Source organism: Perna viridis, chromosome 13, assembly GCF_037379345.1.
Source record: "Perna viridis isolate PV_CMFRI_1.1 ecotype Kerala chromosome 13, ASM3737934v1, whole genome shotgun sequence".
NCBI classification, from domain to species: domain Eukaryota; kingdom Metazoa; phylum Mollusca; class Bivalvia; order Mytilida; family Mytilidae; genus Perna; species Perna viridis.
Genome location: NC_142457.1, coordinates 15294314 through 15311196, shown reverse-complemented (window position 1 = coordinate 15311196; position 16883 = coordinate 15294314). Strand labels below are relative to the sequence as shown.

The window sequence follows — 16883 nt, the reverse complement described above, 5'->3', positions numbered from 1 at the left end:
CGACACGAAACTAGCTTACTCTACATAGAGCTTTTTTTTTCATTCGGAACTATTCAGTCATTTGTATTGCAATAAATCTATAAATCCTGAAAAGTTCCACTGAATGTAACTTCCTGTCAACCTGAAATCAGCCTCTCTGTGCACTCTACATTGTATCTTAAATTCGTGAAACTTAATCATCTATCAGAACTAAAACCAACTATGTCAACGTAATCGGACTTACAATTTCTTGACTCACTAGATTAGGGAATAACAAACGACGCTTAAAATTACAGTGAGTTTTATCTATCTAATCTACGGAACTTTCCATTCAGTTACATGTAACTACAGATATGCCATGGCAGCGATTATACGATGAATAATATGATAAATAATTTCCTTTCTTACCAAACTACTAAAATAAAACATGAAATACATTACATTCTCAAAACTACATTCTTGCAGAAAAAATAAGTACACTTCACGAATGTATAAGTAGGTATAAATAATCACAGACATTAGGTATAGTATAGCCTTAAATGGTACAGTCTCTATAGTCAATTTCAATCTGCATAATAAAATTTCATAATGTATCACTGAATAATAAATGCATTTACTTTATTTCATTTACCCTTGTAAGATTTTCAATGGTGGATCCAATCCTCTTACTTTTTTTTAAAATTATCTTATTTAAAAGTTTGGCAAAAATAGCATTTGCTAATAAATGCCTTGTGTCCCATTTTTCTTGGCCCTTCAAAATATTTTGATCAACACCTTTTTTATTTTTTTAGTCTTAATGTCTCGTGTTTTTTGTCTGAAAAAAATTCCGTGATTCAAATAATTTCGAATGTTTCTTATAAAAATTTAGTATTAATTTTACTGTGTCGTAAAAACAAAAAAAGTCAAGATTTTCACTTTTACCTCTATACTGCCTTTATTTTGTATGCAAGATGATATGCGACAATTTAGGATAATAGTTCAATCTGTATACTTTTTAGTTATGTTTGCAATCGTCTACAATATTGATAAAATGATACGCTATAAAATGATTCTTCATGGTTAATTTCACAGTTAGCAAGTTTATTGCATAATACTAAATTCTCTAACTCCTGTTCTACTCTTTACTTGGATCATCTGTTCGCATAAGGCTTTTATATTGAAAACTATAGTATTACACAGTTTAGTTTCATATGGTATCTATATGATGTCATTTATCTAGTACCCTCGTCTTGCTCGTCGCTTTGGTGGACAAACATCACGTGGGTATGGCACTTCAAATAAGTACTGGAATCCATCTACAATAAAATAAAAAGTTTTCTTTTAGTTTCCAAAACCTATGGTAATATGAGGTAGAAATTAATTGTCAGCAACTTTTTTGTGAGAAGTGCTGTTAAATTTGACAACAAAAGTGTTTTAAAATATTTTGAGTTTTCAAATTGATTCCTAAACTTCACAAAAATCCATACAAACAACGTTTCATAGATGGATCTGCAAAATGTACCACCAAACCTCTTTCAAAACTTTTAACTTCTATACCCACAACAGTCAAAGAGGGTCTATAGTCCTACCATAACACTTGTTACTCCCGTTGTGGTATTAATTCAATGTGGATCCTGAAAAATTCGAAAGATCTTTTGGAGATAATCAGTTCAAGACTATTATCTGAATATAATAGCATTAAAAGCTATGATTTTTCAACACTGTATACCTCTATTCCCCATACTCAGTTAAAATCCCGACTTAAAAACATTATACATTGCTGTTTTTCCAAAAAAGATGGTACACCTAGATACAAATATATAGTTCTTGGTAGAGATTCCTCATACTTTATAAGAAATAATTCCAAATTATTCCAAATATACAGAGGAAGATGTTTACAAAATGCTGGAATTTTGAATTGACAACATATTTGTCCAATGTGGTGGACGTGTTTTTCAACAAACGGTCGGCATTCCAATGGGAACAAATTGTGCTCCTTTACTTGCTGACCTATTCCTTAACTCTTATGAGGCTGACTTTATAGCTGATCTGATCAGAAAGAAAGAATATCGTTTGGCTAGATCCTTCAATCTCAGTTTCCGCTATATAGATGACGTATTATCTTTAAACAATCCTAATTTCGGGGATTTGATACATCGCATCTACCCAAAAGAACTTGAGATAAAGGATACTACAGACACTGTGAAGTCAGCCTCATATCTTGACCTACACTTAGAAATCGATAGTAAAGGAAAACTATTGACCAAACTTTACGACAAACGTGATGACTTTTCATTCAGAATTGTCAACTTTCCTTTCATCTGTGGCAACATCCCTTCGGCTCCTGCGTATGGAGTGTTCATATCACAACTCATACGTTATGCCAGAGCTTGCCGAAACTACGCAGACTTTTTGTATCGCGCTAGAACTCTAACAAATAGGCTTCTGGAACAGGGTTATGTTGCTACAAGATTGAAGTCATCACTACAGAAGTTTTATGGTCGTTATCATGAACTCGTGTATCGTTATGGTGTATCCATCAGCACCATGAAAACTGATTTATTCAACGGGCCATAGTTTTCCTTCCCTCGTTTGTCTACCCCTGACTTGACTTTTTTTGAGCAACTCGGCGGGTGTTTCTAGAAAAGCAGAGGACGCTTACCCTACCGGTCCACCTGGTCCATGCTCCCAGTTTTTAGTGGAGTCCGAGTTGTTCATTTACTTTTGTTACTTTGTATGTATTATTTTATTTACTTTATGTTCTTTGTTGTGTATGTCTGTTTTCCATGTCTGGTCTTTGTCCTTTGATTACATTCTTTTGATTACCGCTATAACCTTGGTTCCCTTGATTACTCTTCTACGCATATTTGTTTTTTTTTCATCTACGTGGATTATTGTGTTATGTATATTTCCTCTTATTAAAGCCCTTATTAAAGTGAACATTATATAATTTAAAGTTTAAATTATACTTTGTCAAGTGCCAATATATACTCACATGACTTATCGCCTTACTATATGAGACATTCTACTAGACATTATTTACTTACACCAAACATCCCCATACGCTACAGGACACACCGTAAACTGAGTACTATATTCGTAGAACAAGACATCTCCCTAAAAATAACCTATAGTCTAATTCATCTGAACTCAATCAAATAAAGCTAATAACACGAGGTTTTAATTCAATTCTGCCCTTTCCCTTTTCAACTGCTCAAGAAGAACTTTGAAACATGGACCGTGGCTGACCTTTTGTATGGGTCATTTCAAGATGCTTTAGCATTGCAGTAAGGATTTACTGTAAACGTGTTATACTTCGCAGTTGCTAATTTGGGCGGATTTTTTCAAGTGAAAATATTCGGTTGTATCAATTTTCACGCTTTAAAAAATTATTGTTGTACTGTGGTACAAGCAAAATCAAGAACGATAACTTTTGCAAAGTGCCTATTTCATGTATAATTTAAATAATGTTTATGTCGAAAGCGCAACAACAAAATGAAGTAATGAGACTGGTTAAGTGATCAGTAACTGTTTTTGAACAAGGAATAAAACTGAATTAGGTGGGTTTTTGATATGCATGAATCACCTCCTGTCTGATTCTTATAAAGACTGATTCTAACAACATAACACCAACCACATTCCATATGTAGTTGCCCTTGAAATGCTATTGTTTATTACGCTCAGGTAAACACAACAGCTTTACAGTTTCCATGGACACCAAAATAAAGATAAAGTAATCAAAACGACAGATAAACATAAACTGGTTTATATAAGTTGGATATCATCAACTATTAAATTAAAATAGTGCTAATAGTTTTAATGGCAGTTAATTAAACTCAAATGACATTGGCATAGTCGTAGCTCCGTTCTATTTTATGTATCATTCATTATTTAGTCGTTAAATGAAGATGAAGAATCATGATAATTTAACTGACATTATTTTGAGAATCTTGATATTATGGCAAATCTCCGTAAGTAATGGCATATAAGATGTTTTAAACGAAAGTGCTTGTGTTAATATATTATTAGCAGTTACTTACATAGAAACATTTTTGTCAATGAAATAAACACCACAATGGCTTGTGAAGGGGGCATTATCGATAAAGGGACTGCCCTTATTTAACATTTATAATACATTTTCAATAAATGCCAATGGTTCCTTGAGCTTTGCAGAGGTAAAAGAAAATAAATGTGTTAAGACGATAAAATACAGCTTTTAGCGAGTGCAGGTATGAAATTTGTAATGTTTCTTGTATTAAAATTACATTGGAAACGGGAATGAAAAATTGAGTATCTTCAAAATGAGTCTCCAAATTTTGACACACACACCCCAAAAAAAAATATAATTGTGTAGAGAGCACTATAAACACATTTATAAGTATGTAAATTTCGGTGAATTCGGGTACCCGTTCTTTGCACTTGGGTTAATCTTTTTCCAGTTATTCATCAACTAAGTCTCTTACCTGTTGTAACTTAATTCTTATCTTTGCAAACGGAAAAGCCAATTCGCCACCGTAAGATTTTTCTGTTAGCTGAATAAAATAATTAGTGGGTTATTGACAAAACTTAATACCAATAATGTGAATTTTAAATACACGATACAGGGAACCTGTCTACAGCGAACCCCTTTTATACTTACAAAATGGTTTGGTATAGACGGTGTTTGGTTCAATTAACTTAAATTAATATAACTTAACTTGATGTACAACGTGTCAGTTCGGATTATTCAGGGTTCGGTTCAAAAAAGCTTTTCACTGTGCATTCAAATTATGCTATTGGTACAAATCTGACCCGTATGACCTATACATCGACAATTGTCTTTTCTAATTCCATCGAAATATAAAAAAATATCGGCCAAATAAGGAAGGAAGGAAGGAAGAAAGGAGTAGAAAGAAAAAAGAAACACACACACAAACAGATGCGTCATAATAACATAGTTCAGTATTAACTTAATTCAAGTACATGGACGAAACGTGACCATGTGTCATGTAAATACACATTAAGTACGTTTTTTTAGTTAAACAACAAGCTCAATGGAACCGTTTTCGGCAACCCTTAAATTTATGCATGTCATTATTTTGTAATTAACTTAAAAGATTATTTTTGGTCAATTGATGATTTTACCACGATAATAGTAATACCACATTGCAGAATCGAATCCCCTATTATAAATGCTACACCAGTTATTTGTTCAGAGAAAGAGCAGACCTTTATCAGAGAAAGGACAGAATATTCAAGATCCGGGGACGGGGACTATAGCAGGAAAGGTGACCCAAGTTGTTTAGTACTTCGCAAAAATGAATATGTTCAGTAGTCGTGCTTTACTTAACAGGGAATGAATTTGAAACTAAAATCTGCAAAGATGACTTAAACACTAATCTGTTACATACTTTATCCTATACTTACCCCAACTATAAACGACCCAACCGGAGGAAGTGGTCTTTTCTGAAATAAGACATACATGTACTTAATCCTACATTGACTATTTTTAATTATACGAGACTTTACTTGTAAATGTTTGTTCAACACCAATAAGAAATAAAAAAAACCCTCAATTTACTTAAAAGTGGTACTTAATCAACATTTACTTTTATGTTAGTGGAAATACATGGATCCTACCATATGATGTTTAAGGTCTACTAGTAGTAGTGTATATATGTAGAGTCACGGTGACATGTATGTCTCTTTCGGATTGTACTTACTGTATAAGCTTCTTAACGCATTAGCATTTATTTGTCCATATTTGCTATATGAAGCCAATGTAAAGCTACACGATAAATTGTAGTTTTAACCCCGACAAATTAGTTTAAATGCACATTTAGTATATTTTTGTCGGATTTTGTTCTTAAAGTTATTGTGATGTACGTAAATCATATTTTAGAAAGGAAATCATATATCCAGTCCTGTGTGATGTTTTGTTTGATGCTCAAGTGTATTCCCCGACTATTTAGGTGATAATTACGCACATTAACAGTCATACGACAATTAATTACATAGCGTTAAATCATTCACATCTTTCAGACATAGCAAGATACTTGAAATCTTTGAGGAAAATGTTTTTGCATTTAAAGCAATTTTCAAACATCAATTTATTTAATAACTACCTGTTTCTTATTGATTAGTCCATCTAGACCAACATTCATGATCTAACAAAAAGATTAAAAATATACTATTTATATAAGCAAAGTGTATTGAAGTATATGCAGACGTAAACAATGTAAGAGTAATCAAGGGAACCAAGGTTATAGCGGTAATCAAAAGAATGTAATCCAGGGACAAAGACCAGACATGGAAAACAGGCATTCACAACAAAGAACATAAAGTAACTAAAATCATACATACAAAGTAACAAAAGTAAATGAGCAACTCAGACTCCACTAAAAACTAGGAGCATGGACAAGGTGCACCGGTAGGGTAAGCGTCCTAATGTTAATTGTAAATGTTGCCATTAGCGACTTTTCAATGAACTTCCCAGAAAAATGTTTTTGGTTCGCTTATTCAGATCTTGATATGACGTTAATATATATTTCGTAAACAACATGAGAAACGCGATATTTATTTCCATTTGACAACTTCAAAACTTGATGATATAATACGAAATACTAAACGATTTGTTCGACATAAACATACAGGTATTGAAGGAATTTGCACTAAGGCAATAAGGGGTTTCATCCAAAGAAGACAAAATAGTCTCGATTTGGTAACTTTCTTAATGAATTTCTTAACAAAATCACCAACTTGCTTAAAAAGGGCATTTATTGTTACACAAGTTGCACTAGTTTTACTAAAGGGAATCGTGACTCATTTACAGGTGACAACTGTCAAATTTTGAGAAATCTTAACAGAAAATGTTGAAAGTCTTCATCTTTTTGCTGCTATTGATTATAGTATTGATTTCTGATATTGTTTTAAAAGATATGCATTTCAGAATTTTCAGAATTGACTTAATTATAAAGTGCAGGAAAATATAAAATATATGTTTTTCTTACACCTGTAAGTATTATAAAACACGTGAAAAACAGATCTTCGTGATATATTTACGAAATATATTTAAAGCAGTATCATATTGAACTTACATGTTTCACATAGTCTTTTGTTTAAGAACAATTGTTAATCAGCTATTCAATTTTCAGAAATTGATCAAATCCAAGAGGACTTTATAAATCACAAATGTGTTACAGTGTAATGAATTAGACTAACTTCTGAAACAATCACTAATAAATTATTTTCAGTCTTTGAAATTATTTTCACTAGTTGTCACAATATAAATAAAATTATGTTTCAAGATATCTCGCATACAGAGTCACCTTCCATAGGAACTTTGTATTTAGAACTACATAAAAAACGATGTAGAACAAGTTAATTATTTGTGTGTTTAAGTATCATATTTAGACCGGAAAGTCACTGTTCAGTGTTTTTTTACACCATGAATAAGATCTGCCTTATTTACTTGGACTGGTACTTAAGCATAAACTATTAGATTTACTTATATGTAATTATCACAAATGTAGATGCGTTTCCTTTTTTCGTTTTGTGTTTGTATTTAAATCTTGTATGATTAAAAGTTTTTAGATATAACTTACATTAAATTTTGAATTCCTTGGTTGTGAGTTACTGATATCTAAACTATGTAGTTTCTTCTCCAGTCTGGGAACCCATCTCCAGTTAGTCTTATCGTAAATGCCTGTACTATAAATTAAGATAAAGCAGATTTTGTTTATCGTTGGCCTAAAGTTGCTTCATTGTAGTTAGAGGGATCTCGTTGCATTTCCCGTCTTGAAAAAATACGTCTGGTAGCTACATTATAGTATCTAGATTATAAGCGGATTTACTCACTTGCAATGTGACGATCGGTGATAGAGCTGGGTATTCTTATCCTTCCGTAGCACTTTATGACAGTACCATTTTTATATTAATGTTGCTAGTGCTTTATTTTTCTGAGTGATTTCTTGTTTTTCTTATGTTCAGTGTTTATGTGTAATTGTAGTTTATTATGTAGTCTCCTTTTCGAGTGTAAGTCGTTTCTGTTTCCTGTTGTCACGTTTAGGCCATGTACCTTCTTGTATCTGAATTGTCCTATTATTGACGCTTCGGTATTTTGTTGCCGATATTTGGGTCCAAAATGACGAACATTTCGGTAGAAGAAGAAAACGTTCGACTCGTAATTCAACTACTACCTGACAAAGTTTCATTTTGTTCTAGAAAGAAAGGACAAGTACAATTTTGATACGATAATTTAACCAGTTTATTTTGCCAGCGACCTACATTCGATAATTTTGAAAGCAAGAAATCTCGTACATATTTATCGCTGTGAGTAAGTCCCCGTACATCGCAAAACTAATAGAAGAAGAATCGATTTGATAATCTGAAGTGCGAAAATAAATTTTTGCCAAAAGAAAAAAAAAAAAAAAAAAAAAAAAATGCTTTACATCATAAGGTTTTACTTAGCGTGGTCTTTGCATATATCATTTTGCTGATAACTGTTAATGACGATAAATAAATTGTAACAATAATAACATCTTAGAGACTTTACTAATGCAAATATAATATAGCAATATGTAATTGAATTCATGGATTCAATTTTGGAAACGTCTAAATATTTTAGCGCTAACAACACAAAGCATGTGAACTTAAACTCCAATACTGTGAAAGTACTATTATTCGTGGAGTACCAATTTTCATGGTTTTCGTGGGAAGGCCAAACCACAAAATTTAGTTACCAATGTAAAGAAGATTTCCATTGATGTGTATACTGAAAACCTCGAATTCAAGAATCCTAGAAAATTGGTACCCACAAATAAAAGTACTTTCACAGTAATATACCACATCATACTGGATCTTAAAATATGTGGCTGTTTGAAAGTTTGGGAAACTTACGTCTGTCTTGGATGACTATACTGATCTCCACTTATAAGATCGAGAAGCTACAAAAATATTTATAGTTATTGGTTAGATAACTACCACCATACATTTAGTGGACCCTTAGAATAATATTGAATTGTTTTTAAAGTTGTTCCTTTACTTTTGCAGTGGCTTTAATCATCCGTGTATCATGTACAAAGCAATATTTAATTTGTTCAACGTGTTTTATTTTTCCTTTCCTCTTTCGTCCACCCAGGACTTGACTTTTCATGAACAACTCGGCGGGTGTTTCTAGAAAAGTAGAGGACGCTTACTCTACCGGTATAAGTGGTCCATGCTCAAAGTTTTTAGTGAGTCCAAGTTGCTTATTTACTTTTGTTACTTTGTATGTATTTTGGTTATTTCATGCTTTGTAGTGTTTGTCTGTTTTCCATGTCAGATCTTTGTCCCTGATTTACCTTCTTTTGATTACGAATAGAATCGAAATTCCCTTGATTACTCTTTAAAAGCAATTACTTTTCGTGTGAATTACAAGTCAATTACTGTGAAAGTACTTATATTCGTGGGTATCAATTTTCGTGATATAAGGGAAAAGAGCAAAGTCGTACATTCTTTAATTCGTGGTTTTGGTCATCCTGTCGCACTATTTAAAGAAAATGACTATTTTCGTTCAAAATCATATTTCGTGGTTTACTTTAACCACGATGCCATGAAAATTGGTACTCCACGAACAAAAGCACACTCACAGTCAATTAAGTAAGTGTCGAATTCATTCATTTACAAATAATTATAAAGAAATTTGGTATACAAAAAAAGTGAACGAAAAGAGGGGAGATCAGATCGCCTTCATTTAGACTTAAATTGACAGTAAACAGACTTGGCTAAAACATTAACTCGGACGCCGAATGGGCTTGTCAGTAGACTCTCATGGAGCGATCATCTAATGTGAAGGTATAACTTTGTGAGATGAGCCATGGCTACAAATAATATGCTACTCACCGTTTCATGGCCCATATATTTAAGGGCTTTAACTGTCTTATTATCGATGAACTCATGAAAATAAACAATGAGTGGTTTTCTTTTGATGACCTCAGCTTTAATATTAGACTTCATGTACCACATTTTATCTCTCAGTGGGAAAAACAAACATTTCTCTTTAGATGTTTTCTGAGAAAAAAAAAGACCAATATATATATATATTTCGTGGAATTTGTTTTTCATCTAAAAATATTTCTAGAAAACAGAAAACATTTTGTGCTCTAATATTAGATCATAAAAGGTTAAAAACAAAATCATTTTACATTTAAAAACACGAAATTCAAATCTTCATTTTATGTTCATTTACTTTTCTTTTAGTGTACTTGTAATTTTGGTTATTTCATTTTGTGTGTGTGTGTGTGTCTATTTTCTGTGTCTATTCGTCATTCTTTGGTTATATTTGTTTCAAATGTCTATTGAATTACTATTTGAATCTTGGTTCCCTTGATTTCAAATTCATTCATATCTCAACACATGATTTTTGCATACAACATGGGCAATATGTTAATGTTCATGCATGCCTAATATGCGATCTACAAACTTCTACTTCGATCTTAGTTTTTGTGAATTTATAAGTATAAAGGCGCAATTTTACCACTTCAATATTTTCGTTGCAAACTTTATTATAAAGCCTCAAGCTTTTTGTTGATGGTACAGGTCTTTCCATTTCCTCTGGTTCCTGTTTGTTCACGATAGTTTTGTAATACTCAAAGTTTCGTTTTGCATTTCTGTTTGTCGGGTCTATAGTAAAAGTAAAAACAATGTATGTAATAGTTAATTGTCAATAATCATTGTACATGACGATGAATAACGATTTCTTGTATTACTGTGGGTTCTAGCCAGTGTTGTAATGTACTCAAGTAAGCCAAAAGTGTGCGAGATAACACTGATACAATATTACAAGAAGCAATGCACTTCCGTAGTTCAGAGGTTACATTAATTGCTTTTTCATGAAACTGTCGGCTTTTATTGGGCTGTGTTGTTTTAATTATCTTCAGTTTTTACATGTAATTTCATTTTCTTCTGTCATGTGAATCGTCTTTTCTTCTTACTTCCACGTTTTGATCATGCCTTTGAATTATTTTGTCTTTGATTTCCTCTTGTTCTAATGCTACAGTATTGGTGTCTGTATTCACAAAGTATTATGCCGGTGTGTAAATAGATATACTGCACCTGTCAAGTTTATGACGGTTGGTACTTGTCAAATCACTCACCCAATGATATTATTTTCTCGGTTGTATCAATGGCCTTTCTGACATGGTTCATCTGAAGCCAAATTGATATATATTTAGTATAAAAGAATGGAAATAAAATCGGGCCCAAGTGCCACAAATCTTTAAAGTGTTACTCTGAAAAAATTCTTGACTTTTTGTGATATCATCAACGTCAAGGACTTTTGATTGTTAGAGTTACCATAGAAGTTAAGAATATTCTTAGTTAAAGACCTTTTTAAAGTTTTGGGGCGCCCAGGCCTAAATATCAGAATATATAATACAAAAATGCTTTGTCATTTCCACTCAGGCAATAAGCAACTGCTTAATTGCATTCAAAAACTTAGTCCTATTGACCTTTTTTTTAAATGGATGTATTGGCAAAAAAAATCGTGTTAAGAAACAAATGAATACAAGTAAGAGCGGACAGAAATTGGCGACACATTTTATACATGTGAAATAAAATCCTCTTTTGGCTTTTTAGCCTAATCTACAGACCTACAATTTGTTCCATTCAACCATTTCTTGTAGGATCTATCAACAGACCATTAAATCTTCTGTTAAAATTTACATTCTGATTATATTAGCCAATCATATTTCAGCTAATAGGATTGTGAAAGCATTATTGGAAGGTAAAAATACCGTGAGGATTCCAAAAAGGTCATCTGAACAGAAAGTGAAATGGAACGTTGTTACACCATACAGTGACTGGATCGAACAACTAGAATGTCGTCTAATTTAATCAGATTGTTAGAAACATATACACAGTACCTTAAAGTAAGCCGATGCCAACATACTAAGTATCGTCTCTAATGAGTGGTCTTCGTCAGTTTTTCTCATCGACCTTTCTTCCATCTGATTGGCCACATAGCTTAACCACGTGGCTGTATAATAAAATTGTTCATCGTCGTAAACAGCTCGGGCGATGTCCACTACGTCTCCAAAGGTCAGGGGTTGTTGCGGTGTTGCCTCATTTATCTCCCCTTCCATTAAATCTCTGACAGTGAGGTTAAAGGATTTTTCCAAATAAATCATTGAGGCTGCAATCCTGCCAAACTGTCTCCTTGTTGGGATGTTGTCGTCCATGTTCTGTAGCTTTACTCTCAAATCTAGTCGAGTGCACAAACATTACTTGGAGTAAAATTTCTTTAAGAAGATACAACTATGCTTTTTCACTTAAAGTTGGATTATTGATAAATATTTTTTTCTTATGTTTGTCGCTTTCAATGAATTGATTGATTGACTATAGTTAAAAATACAACTTCCTACGGGGCTTATTTTATGCTTTTCAGGACGAGAACCTTTGACTAATCAAACAGTCCCTTTTTGTACTCGTCCAACTATGCGACATAATAATAATTACTTATTTGTCGATCATTATCATAACACACCTTGACTTCTCTCCTGTGAGTAGTATCAATCATAACGCCAAATAAGCCATAAACTATGATTTGTGATTTTTTTCCCTGTTTAAGAGTCAAAACTGACTATATGTGCAACATATTGGGACGGCGTAGTGAACTTGATTTATATAGAAACTAAGTAACATACTCAAGAAATACTTACTCTTGACACATGTATCTGTTTTTATTATTTGTTCTGTTATTTTCTTCCATCTCTTCGCTAGCCGTTTTGAAAGATGGAAGGTATTTATTGGATGAAGTAAGTACGGCTGGATATTTTCGGAGTATTCACCATGAATGTTTTTTGTTTCGTCTATGATGCTGTATTGGAAAAAAAGAAGTTTAGATAATTGCGAATTTAAGTTAATACTTATACGTTAACTCTTGTTATCTTCTCAAAACCTCATTTCATGACGTTCGTCCACGCCCTTCCCGTTTAGCTAACGTTTCATACCATATATTGAAGGTCAACAGGTCAAAAACTAAAGGTCGTGTTGTTTTGGTGTGAACATGCTAATTTTTGTGATTTTCCTGATTCATAATCAGATGTGGTGTTTGAAAAGACCATCTTTCAATCTCCGCATTACTGGATTTGCTCAGAAATTTCCCAATAGAATGTTAGAAAAATGATGTTTCTGACAGAGTTATCTGCCCTTGAAATGTTCTTTTTCAATGCAATTATAACTTACATGTAATTTATCAAGATGACATAAAAAATGATAATGTCTTTTTTTTCTCTATGATTATAATGGTGCAAATAGTTAATTTAAACTTTCAAAATAGTGGATTTTACTTACACTATACTTCACCCACTGCCTGATTCTTACAGGGACTTACCCTTATAAATCACGTGATAAGGAACTTGTATACATGTTAACATACTATAAACAAAGTCTTCACAAGTTATTACGTAAGATACATGATATCGCCCAACAATGTTGTTTTAACACGACCAAAACAGTCCAGATGTGATAAGTTTGGTTTTGGACAGATCGATTAGAATATGCAGGGAGAACCGATGCTTACTGTATCTTGGGTGTAATAAAACGCTCGTACAGTGCATCGTGTGTTCATCGTTCGTTTAAAGGCACGAAGCCAAAAAAAGATGTATCAACGCCCGATAACGTCTTTTATGTTGAAAAAACATTTTTTTTAAGAATGCAAAAGGCAACATTTCTCCCTATCAATGTACTAGTATATTATTACATGTTGATAGACGCATCATATTACGATTTCGATTTTCCCAATTTTTAGCCGGTTAAAGAATCAAAATATTTTGTTTTGTCCTTTAACATTGAACTTATTGATATGAAATGTGAATATATAGGGCGAAAAGCATACCTGTTAATGCTTCTACATTAAGGGGGAGATTACCACAAATTTAATGAAAGATTTCTACCACATAAAAATGTATGATACGTGGGAGGTCTTTGGTTGAAATTACTTTAATTTCTGTGAAAAATGATAAAAGTTTAATTTTTAGATAAAAAATGTTTTTACGTAAAAATTTCCCACATGACACAGTGGCAAAGGTGAGAATCTCCTACGTAAACTGTTCGGAAGGTTAACAAATATGCAATATGATGCTCTTTGCATTTTCTGAAGAAAAACAAAGATTGTCAAAATAGATAAAAGACGCATTATTATATATATTTTACATATGGTAATCATCAATTTTGACTAACGTCTTTGATTATTTTGTAAACGTTGAAGTTTTGCTGAAATTGTCGAAAAATTAACAATTGTTTTTGTTCACGATCCTTAAATCGCTCCGTTCACGACAAAGCTGCAATACTTGATAACTATAATCGATCTATTCACGGTCAAAAAACCCGCTTGACTGTGTGACAGGGTGATCAGTTAATCAATGATCCAGATTAGACAAATTTCTTTATACTTAAATCAATCGCATCACAAAATTGGGCCATATATAATGCCATACCATTAAATCGTTAACTAACAGTGAGTCAAAATGCTTGGACATAGAATGGTGCTTGGGGAATCCCTATGGTTGGATCTCTTACCCTTTAAAATAATATTATTTTCGTTCAGAAAAATGCAAAAATAGGCAAATAATAGCCTGAATTTCCCTTTAACATCCATGGTGACAAAATACATAACCTAGAGAGAGACTAGTATACACACGCATATGCATGTGGTGAAAAAAATTGTTACTTTCAACTGAGTATTCAATCATTATACAGATACTGATTATTGATATGAGAGCTTTGGATGTTTAAAATACAGTTGGGTATCTACATAATGAGTCGTTCATAACACACTTATTTTAGTTTCACTTAATATTTAGGTCCAAACGGTTGTAGAAATATGGAGTTTGAATGTTCAAATCATTGTGTTGATTTAATTAGAAGTATTTTATGGTGATACGTGTGTTTATTCATTAGTTTCATCTTTTTCCAAGTGATTGCTGAGCAGTAAATTGTAATATTTTCGATTTTATTTGAAAAAAAAATTAGTCGAAATGAGGCACTCCCAAATCTGAGTCACCCTTTTCGTGGTTATATACTATAGTGGGGCTACATATTTGACAGTGGAACCAAGCCCCTATGCATCGTGTGCAACACATACCCAATAATTTGTTTTGTGTTCAGAATGAACTCTCGAATGAAATGGTAATATCACAGTCATGTGTACTCGAAAGGGGGTTCAACATATATAACCCAGATCAATGAACTTGTCCAATACAGCATATGTAACCTTTATTTGCCCAATACATGATGGAGTGCATTATTATTTGGTCGACTTATTCACATGTAAGGGCTTGCTCCAGCTATCTAATATGAACCCCGTGTTTATACAGTGGTTACAGATTTGATTGTGGCCGCGAACCAAGCTCATGTGACTTATTTTTGAGAAACTCGCTAGCTACTTTTTATACCGGTGGCCTCAAGAATGGGTTGGAATACAAAAGTAATGAACTTACTGTGAAATATTGAGAATATTATGAACATCCTCTCCGTGAATAATTTTCTCCTGTTGAACAATTAAATCTACAAGAGAGATAAGCTCCTCTTCGATAAAATAGTATTTCTCAAAATTAACATAAGTGGTATAAAGTTCAGAATTCACGCTTTGAAGCAAAATATACAAAATAAAGACAAATATCCGCATTTTATCTAGATGATTTAGCGGTGGGGATAAAATTTGTAAAATGAATGATTTTTTTATTTTCTTGATCAATTGACTGCAACAGCTGTTCCAGTATCGATGTATTTGTATAGGACTATATTGCCCCATTGTTCGGATCAATATAATTATAGAAGATTCAATCTTTAAATTGATGGATCCACGTACGAAATCCAACGTACACATAAAAGGGATGATGTGGAAATATTTGTGTGCGTATGTTGTACATAAAAATACAAATATGAAGATTTAATGCATTCAAATGCGTTAAATTTTCACATTTAAGTTGTATATAAATATCTGTTATAGACTTATTTATAAACTCATCATGTTATTTATTATAAAGAAGATTTTAAATATTTTACAATAAAAAAATCTTTGATCGATCGTTCTGATTCTTTATATATGTGACATTAACATATGGTCCTTACCTTTTATCAACAATTGCAGTCCAACTCCAACAAACACTCCGCGAAATATTAAAAAGAAATAAAATTAATATTATTAAAAAACACTGATTCTTCTAAATGAAATGGTCAGTATCACTGAAAACATGGATCTTTCTGCATATAAATATGACTATAGCATCAGTTTCTGTCAGAATCGGGCAGTGGGTGGAACGTTGTATGGAAAAACCCACCATTTTGAAAGTTTAATTTGACTAATCAATGAAAAGAGACAAGATTTCCCATAAAATTTTGGTAAATTGAGTCATAATTTCAATGAAATGCACTGAAAATGAACATTTTAAGGGCAGATAACTCTGTCTAAGACCTCATTTTCTAACATTCTATTGAATAAATTCTGAGCAAATCAAGTGATGCAAAATTCCAAAAACTGTCTTTTCAAATAGAGAAAGCATCCTTGAGTGAAATTATACTGTCAGATCAGTGGTTTTTGTACAAGCACGTTTCTCGTTTTGCCATTTCTTACAAAAACTTATATTTACGGTTGATCACACGTATTTTATGCAACTTGCAAAATCATACATACGCATGTATTTTCAATGAGCAAAAAGTGTTTGAAATGATGTAAAAATGTTTTAAATTATTTAAGGAGGTAGACCTATGGTAAGGGATATAACTCTTGAAATCAGTGATATGTTTGTATCAATTTCAATTCTCCAAAGCCTCTCAAGCTTTCTTTTGAAGCGGAATAATATCAATCCAAGTTAAATAGATGCTTACATAATATTGATATAAAATGCTGAATACAAACGTTCCAATGCGTTTTTAAGAGTTGTGCCCCCTACCCTAGGTCTACC

The 16883-nt window shown here is 32.5% G+C and overlaps 1 protein-coding gene across 2 annotated transcripts; it reads right to left on the bottom strand.

Moving 5' to 3' along the window:
• Positions 1–263: 263 nt before the first annotated feature.
• LOC148599718 (prolyl 4-hydroxylase subunit alpha-1-like) lies at positions 264–15651 on the bottom strand. 2 transcript variants are annotated; one of them, XM_088558434.1, is made up of 13 exons: positions 15417–15651; positions 12636–12793; positions 11841–12178; positions 11073–11124; positions 10454–10599; positions 9820–9987; positions 8836–8882; positions 7542–7647; positions 6063–6104; positions 5365–5403; positions 4422–4490; positions 3006–3075; positions 264–1274 (listed from the first exon to the last, which is right to left on the bottom strand). In XM_088558434.1, exons 1-13 carry the CDS (start codon positions 15602–15604, stop codon positions 1195–1197), a joined length of 1503 nt encoding a protein of 500 aa, XP_088414560.1. In that variant the 5' UTR covers positions 15605–15651; the 3' UTR covers positions 264–1194. The 2 variants fall into 2 exon arrangements, with proteins under 2 accessions (XP_088414560.1, XP_088414561.1); XM_088558435.1 differs by lacking the exon at positions 4422–4490.
• Between the last annotated feature and the right edge of the window lie 1232 nt (positions 15652–16883).